This window comes from Ixodes scapularis, unplaced genomic scaffold (genome assembly GCF_016920785.2).
Source record: "Ixodes scapularis isolate PalLabHiFi unplaced genomic scaffold, ASM1692078v2 PGA_scaffold8__174_contigs__length_109621045, whole genome shotgun sequence".
NCBI lineage: Eukaryota > Metazoa > Arthropoda > Arachnida > Ixodida > Ixodidae > Ixodes > Ixodes scapularis.
The window spans coordinates 4,289,037-4,296,713 of record NW_024609883.1 but is presented as its reverse complement, the minus strand read 5'-3'; the positions used below and the strand labels follow the sequence as shown (position 1 = coordinate 4,296,713).

General features: G+C 44.9%; 1 protein-coding gene across 2 annotated transcripts; it reads right to left on the bottom strand.

Moving 5' to 3' along the window:
• Nucleotides 1-241: 241 nt before the first annotated feature.
• LOC121833512 lies at nt 242-7,011 on the bottom strand. 2 transcript variants are annotated; one of them, XR_006076741.1, is made up of 4 exons: nt 6,952-7,011; nt 4,869-4,966; nt 439-589; nt 242-343 (listed from the first exon to the last, which is right to left on the bottom strand). XR_006076741.1 is itself a non-coding variant. In XM_042286862.1 (4 exons), the coding sequence occupies exons 1-4, from the start codon at nt 5,994-5,996 to the stop codon at nt 282-284; spliced, it is 405 nt and encodes a 134-aa protein (XP_042142796.1). In that variant the 5' UTR covers nt 5,997-6,075; the 3' UTR covers nt 242-281. The 2 variants fall into 2 exon arrangements, 1 of the variants encoding a protein (XP_042142796.1); XM_042286862.1 differs by lacking the exon at nt 6,952-7,011 and adding an exon at nt 5,903-6,075.
• Between the last annotated feature and the right edge of the window lie 666 nt (nt 7,012-7,677).

Genomic DNA, 7,677 nt, shown 5'->3' with positions numbered 1-7,677 from the left:
AATTTTTCCTCTTAAAGAAACACTCCAAACAAAAATTTTTTTTATTTAAAATTATTCAATACTGTTCACACCTGTAGTATTTGCTTTCAAATTAAACCAAAAAAGGTGTCTCTGGCTTTAATATTTAAAGCATTCAAATACTCTTATATAGAAATTATGCTTTGAAGAAATTGCACACCATACTTACTGTTCTAGAAAAGTTTGATTTTTGTGCTAACATCAGCTTAATAAGACCAGCTTACCATTTGATATGACTGATGTCAGGCAGGTGCGTGGCGAAGTTAATCCGTGACCATGGTTTCTACCTTGAAGTCTTCACATTTATGGCAGCTCTGCACTGCATCTGATAAAAGAAAGCAACAGAAGTATGACACCAACAATTCCATAAATCTGGTTCCATGTGAAGCGATCTGCACTACTGTTCCAGAGATTACTTACTTATGATGCACTCAGCAAGGTGAAGGTTCCTGAATGTCAACTTTCTCTTACGTCCTTCCCACAAAAATTTTCGCCCCAACTGGTCAGTCAGCAACCGCTTCGTGATCTGTCTCGTACAGGAAGCATAACCAGATCCGCAGACTTTGCCGAGCTGTCGAACATAAAAAAACATCCACATAGCAACCGCTTAGTGCAATCATAACTATTGATTGAATGTTTCTGTTTATTTTTGTCAACCTTGGCAAGTGTTTATCGGCATCCATTTCTTCATTAAATGTGCTGCAAAAATATTCCAAAAGCCGGGAATCATAATGATAAAAAAAAACTGCACCGACTTTACTCAACAAGATTAACAATTTAATCAAACGTTTCGTCTCCCATGTGGGAAACATCGTCGGTAAAACCTTGATGCAGGAATGAGCGAAAGAAACTTCAACAGTCCTATTTAAGCAAGTCCGCATACACATTGAGGAGGGGGCCGCAGCTGGAGTTACAAGCTGATGAGTCACTTCGGATGAACCATGATTCTGCGAACCTGCTTGGACCCCACCTTTGTTCACGCGCCAGAGTGGACGCATTCTCAAAGTCTAAACTGTGTTCCGTATTCCAACAATGGTCTACGAGTTCCGTCTTCGCTCTTGTCGCATGCGTGGCCTTTGCCATGTCCCTTTTGTGACTTTCATTTAGCTTTGAACAGCATTGAATCATCAATCCAATTCACACATGAAGTTGAACAGAACGGTGCAAAGCCTTTTCTGTATGTTAATGTGTTCCGAAATAGGGGATACGGCCCATTCGTCACATGTCGATTCGTCATAGGGCAACTGGTAACAGGCCCGTTCGTCATAGCGGAACATTGGTCATAGGGTGATTCGCTACGCTGGCAGTTTGTCACACAATGACTTCAAGATTGTTAAACTTTTTTTTTATATCTTGTTTTCTTAGGAAAGTTACGAAAGGGGGCCACTTAATTAAATCCGTGCAAGGCCAGTGAGGTTGACTACGGGAAACAAGTTATGACCCAATGACCCCAAGTTAAGGCAGCATGCAGATTTTGGCCTGTATATTGTCCTTATCGGGGTCACCTTTCTTACAAAAGAACTTCGAGAACATAAAGTTCACAATAGAAAAAAGCCCACCGAACGCGATTCTTTTTTTTTTGTGCCCCGTTTCAGGGCTTATTATGCCGGTTGCCATCCGATTATAAAAATATCACTCTTGATTTCTAAATGGAGGTAGTTACTACTAAGAAAAGTGGCGATATGCTTCTTCACGAAGGACATTCCTACACTTGCATTAAGGTTTACGAAACTGCGTTGTATTGGGCCTGCCGGCGAAGAGAAGTTTGTAAAACTAAATTAGTCACCGATCACGCCAAGACTCGTGTAATCTCTTATTCAGGAGGCCATACGCATGCGTTTGACAACACCAAGATTAATGTGCTTGGGTTCGTGATCAGATGAAGGAAAAAGCTGGTATGTACCAAAATCTGTTCCTGCTCTTATATTTCCAAAACAAGCTCACTAATGTCCTTTATTCCAGTGGAAGGCCGTCTAGCACCACACCAAATACTTCTAGCTGCGGGTGCCTGTGTCAGTGACGATACTGCTTTGCAGATTCCCGCACCGCCAACACTTCGGCGCACCATCCGCAAGCAAAGGCAACGGTCGAATTTCGAGTCCAGCGTATCATCTTGCAGAGCCGATATACGATCGAATGCCCACAGAGTTCAAAGTAAAGTGTATTGCAGCGCAAAATCAAAGTGCACGACATATTATGATAATAATGACTGTTTTACCTGCATGCAGACCACTGCCAAAGGAGACTCCTTTCTCCTCCACGATAGCGGAGAGGGCGACAGCGAAAGAATCCTGATCTTTGCTACCGAGCGCAACTTGAGCTGTCTGGCTCAGGCGACTACGTGGTTCGCGGACGGGACCTTTAAAGTGACCCCGGCGCAGTTCTACTAACTGTACAACGGCGTGGTGAAGTCAATTGTTTACAGCTTGCTGCCCAACAAATCTGAAGCTACCTTGAAAAGGTGAGCATTCAAGAGCTCTGATAAACGTATGAAACGGAACGCTCGGTGGTCCTATTATTGGATATGTGTTCAAAAACTTCGAGATATGTTCGCTCGTTTTACGGTTTTTCGACGTCGTTCTGAGTCACATGGGGCTCAACTGCCTTGAGGTGGCTACACGGACATCAAGAAAGCGGCCATCAACGATACAGGGATGCTTTTTTTTACTTATCCCAGTCGGTGTATAGGAAGGTGTGCTCCAGTGGTCACCAGAGTCGCTACAATTCAGATGACGAGTTTGCTGTTCTGGTATGCGGCATTCTATTTATATGTCTTACTGTTGTCTTCAGGTAAGCCAATTGGTTACTTTATTTCTTGTTGATTTTCAAATGGGAATGCATCCAGCATTGGCCTTCTTGCCAATCGCCGACATTCTCGAGGTTTTCCCCACCGATGCCTCACTTGTGGCGGACTACTTCGAGGACGTGTATATCGGGAGACCCCGTCGAAACGGCTTGTCGTCGGCCACCTCCCCTCCTCGGGTTTGGTCAGTCAGAGAACCAACACTAGCAGAAAGGCCAACAAGGACGAACAAAAGCATCGAAGCGTGGCTCCGGGGACAGCACGTAAGAACTTACCTAATCCTCTGAGAACTTGGGCGTTTTCTGTAGCACATTTTTGCATTTGTGGCTCAAAATTTCAGTACGGTGCCCAATCAAAAAAGCTTTCTCCGGAGTGGGTGTGTTTTTTTTTATTTTTATCCTTAACAGAGATAAAGCTGGCTCAAGCAGAGGGCCGCACGACATCTTCAAGGGTGTCCAAGAAGCACGACGACAGCAACCGGCGTCCTCAAATTATTGTGAGCCGCTACAATGGTCGCAATCGTCTAGAAACCCTAAGGGTGCCAGCTCGGCATATCGCTTTTTAATTTTTTTTTTTTGTATTTCCCTCCATGAATCTATATTTTTCTAAGTACAACGATGACTTGTTTGGATGTTCCCTCTCTTTAGTAAATTTAAATATACCGTACTAATCGTTATTGGATGCACAGCCAGGTGAATATATGCTGGGCAAATTCAAATATCCGGTTCGCACAGTGACAAACGTTCCTAGGGACAAATTCCCCTATGACGAATGTTCCGCTGTGACGAACGGGCCTATTACCAGTTGGCCTATGACGAATGCGCACATGACAAACGGGCCTACACCCCCGAAATAGTACCGGTCGCTATATACAACAGTGTACCGCAAAGCTGTGATACAGGCAACCTCTTAAGCTTTAACTCGCATCATTCTGTCGAACATAAAAGGGCTGTCGTAAAAAACCTACTACACCGGTCCGAACGCATTTCTTCTAATCCTCAATTGCGCGCTTCTGAAAAAAAAAGTCAAATTTGGGGGATTTACGTGCTAAACCAACGACGGGCATCTGGCACGCCCCAGCGGAGGACTGAGGATTAATTTAGACTACCTGGGGATCTTTTGACGTGCAACCGAAAGCTCGGTTACACGGCGCCTGCTCCGCAATAAGCCTCCGCCACATGGGGATCCGTAGGCCAGCGCTCTCGCCTCGGAGCCACCGAGGCGGCTTGCGCGCTTCTGAGGATGCTGTTATTGTTGACCTGCTGATGAAGCGGAATTATCCGAAATGTTTTATTGATAACACGCACAAACAGATGGGACAAAGAAGTCAGGATAATGGACAACTTAGGACAGGGCAAGCAACAATATCCTATTTGAGAGGTGCCTTTGAGTCCATTCGCAGGGCCCTCGCCCCTTTGAATATCCGCACAGCTTTCAAACCCCACCATAAACTATGTGACTTCATTTCTAAACCTAAAGATTACACCGCCCCAGAGTCCCAGTGCGGTGTTGTGTATAAAGTGAACTGTCTAGACTGTGACACATCCTACATTGGGGAGACAGGCTGGAAGCGCTGCACTCGCCTAAACAAACACAGCGAAGACGGAACTCGTAGACCATTGTTGGAATACGGGTCACAGTTTCGACTTTGAGAATGCGTCCACTTTGGCGTGTAAACAAGGGTGGGGTCCACGAAGGTTGGTGGAATCATGGTTCATCTGAAGTGACTCATCAGCTTGCAACTCCAACCGCGGCCCCCTCCCCCGATGTTTATGCGGACTTGTAAGATTGTTGAAGTTTTTTCGCTCATTCCTGCTTGAAGGTTTCACTGATGATGTTCCCCGCATGGGAGACGAAACGCTTGATTAAATTGTTAATCTCGTTGAGTAAAGTCGGCGCAGTTTTTTTATCATTAAATTTGCTACTAATATTTATACCTGCTCTTATTGAGGCACTTCCGACATTTAAACTGAGAAATTTTGACGTATTTATCTCAATATGGCGATTGGATTAAAGATTATACCACTGGGCACGGGCTTGGGCTTACCCGAAAGCCCAGGCCTGGGATGGGCTCGGACTTTTGACTGTGGGCCCGGGCCGGGCTCGGGCCAGCATGTTGATTGGCCTGGTTCGGGCTCGGGCCAGCTGTAATTGACCATGATGCTGACAGAGGCGATCGTAGAAATCGGCGTCTCGGTTATCTCAGCAACATCAACTCCAGAACCACTAGACAAGTACCCATGAACGTAGGCCCACTTTAAGACAGCGGACGGCAGCGTCGTTAATCATGAGGTGAGTTTCAGGTTAATCCCAGTGGCGTGATGTTTTTGCTTGTGGTGATAAATAGCGGCAAACCAAAAATAAACGGACATTGAGGCGCTCTGTCAGGAATTAAAAATGGGGGACTGAAAAACATTAACGCTAAACAATCTCAACCTAATTGATCATGAGAAACACTTATCTCTCTCGAATAATAGCTGGGAAGCGCTAACATAGCGGCAATGATGTAGTGGGGAAGCTTACAGGCCTAGTAAACAATTATACACATACTGGGGAATGCCTGGCACATATTCAGGTATGAATACATGCTCAGATCTACAAAATATTTTAGGAGAAGATACAAACTGCAAATTAGTAGTCTTTTTTAGAAAACACATTGACGTATCTTAATCACAGTGCTAAAACACATAAAAACACTTGATTACAATTATTTTAATAAAAAAAAGTTCTGAATATGTGCCTGACACCAGCAGTCATAACTTTGATTTAGTTCATCGCAAGCTACATTTCTCTGGCAGCAAACGAAGACAAACCTTTTAACTGTGCAGTGAACCAGAATTAATACAATACGACGAAGTTTCCGTATACCACTTTAAAATAACCACAAACAACGCTTTTCAGATCGGTATGTTTTGCTATAAAAGGCTTATTATAAAGCCATAGTCCTTACAGTATATTATAAAGCTTTTAGTCTTGCTGCATCCAGTTGTGGCTTTGCTTAGCCTTTGTGCGGTTTGAAGGTCTGCCGGTTACAATTCGCCAAGGAGGCCATCTGTGGCGGAGATAATTACCAAACCTTACCGGATGAACATTGATTCCCTCTTCTATTTGAGAACTTTCGTGTGTGAAGTCTTGTTGAGCCACATGCCATTGCCAATGCACACATAGAAGACATAAACTTCAGTTCATCTTTGAAGCAGCACTATGTACAGGAAATTTACCAGCGCAATATTCGTGACTCCAGCGAAATCGACGCCGCGTAGCGGCAGCGCTGAGAAGCTCAGGAGAGGAGGTTGTCCCGACTCTGTCGTCTGCTATCGCTGCTTGGTTCTCGTAGGCAGCATAGAAACAAACATTGTTTCCAGTAATTATTTTAATGATTCCACCGGGCCCTTCTTACGCACTGAGTAGACGAACGTTTCTAGGGTCGAAAAATCGCTTTGCATTCAAATGTAACACCGATTTTACGCTGCAGTGCAAGAATTTGTGATGGTCCGCATGCTGAACAACGAAAACGACCTTCTTTCGTCCGAATTTTGCCTGAGCAGCGCGCCATCTATAGTTCGCTGGAGTCGCGAATAACCTGGACTGGGATTGAAAACAGGGGTCCTATTTGTCAACGGCATGCCTCAAAATTAATTTTGTTGATGAAAACAAAAAATTGTAGCAATATTTACCCGGCAAAACGCAATTTGAGTTTGGCACAAAACCGAACCGGTGTAACTAGCAGGTATCCTTCTTACCTCATTACTGTCAGAGTTAACGATTTGAATGATTCGACGTGATCCCTCACGCTCCTCCTCTTCTTCATCTCCTCTCTCTCCCCCAACGAACTAACAAACAAACGAACACGCACGCACGCACACACACACACATACCTCTTCTCCAAATAGACACAGACTGCGCCACGCCTTGACAGATATAATTCATTCTAACCTTAAGCCTATCACCACAGAAAAAAATGTTAAAACACATAACCTTTACCTAGTTTCTGGGCATATGAAAACAAACACACGGCACCCCTATCAATGAAATTCCTTGTACTTGTGGCGGCATAACTAAAGAAAATCTCAAATTTAAAATACGTCTTATGAATTGCTTCGCAAGCGCGAAAATGAAATTACAATTACCTGTCTCATACAAGCTTCCTCCAGCCCTCCCGGGCAGTCACTCATCTCGTCGGAGGTACTAGCACCCGCTTACGCGCTTACTGTCACTGGGTTTCCGCGTCACTCTGCGATCCTGAAACAACCGGCGCCGAGAGTTACTCCCACATATTGTGCTTAAAGCTGCAATTTTTAACTTAAAGGAGATGGTCACTAGACTGGGCACAACGCGTGTGGAGACTAGAACTTACCAAACAACTTTAGGATCCGCGCCTTGAAGAAGTCCGATTCCGTTTCGTCACAAGGCTTGACGGGCAGCTATTTGAGATGACATGTGGCTCATGGTCGTCCTCAAGACGTACGCTTGCATAATCGTTCTTAAAATTCCGGCCGCTCAACTGGTCTCGACTCTGCAACGTGCTTCAAGCGGTTAGACTTCCCGCGAACGTTGCTTCGGCAGCTTCGGTTCTTCTTCCACGCTTCCTTGTCCTCCGGCCGGACCGTTCGGTTTATCACGTCGGACCACTTCCTGACGCAGGGGATGTATCACGCATAGAGATCATATACTAAATACGGCTCTGACTAAATCTAGAGGAAAAGGTCCGCCATTTTCCCATACATTCTGGCTGCCGCAAGCGGCGGACCATGCAGGCAGACCCTCGGGGTCCAAAACACGGTTACATCATCAGAGCAGTTTCGTGAACTTCAACAATCCACGAACTTACCGGTGGAAAGATACTCGCGTTCTTT

What these genes read in the sequence shown, in the direction of transcription:
- LOC121833512 (XM_042286862.1), bottom strand. Translation starts at nt 5,996, where the DNA reads ATGTCTTCTATGTGTGCATTGGCAATGGCATGTGGCTCAACAAGACTT. An exon ending in TCCCAGGCCTGGGCTTTCGG is followed by an intron (nt 590 to 4,868) that starts GTAAGCCCAAGC and finishes TATGTTCGACAG; the next exon opens with CTCGGCAAAGTCTGCGGATC. An exon ending in CCTTGCTGAGTGCATCATAA is followed by an intron (nt 344 to 438) that starts GTAAGTAATCTC and finishes TTCTTTTATCAG; the next exon opens with ATGCAGTGCAGAGCTGCCAT.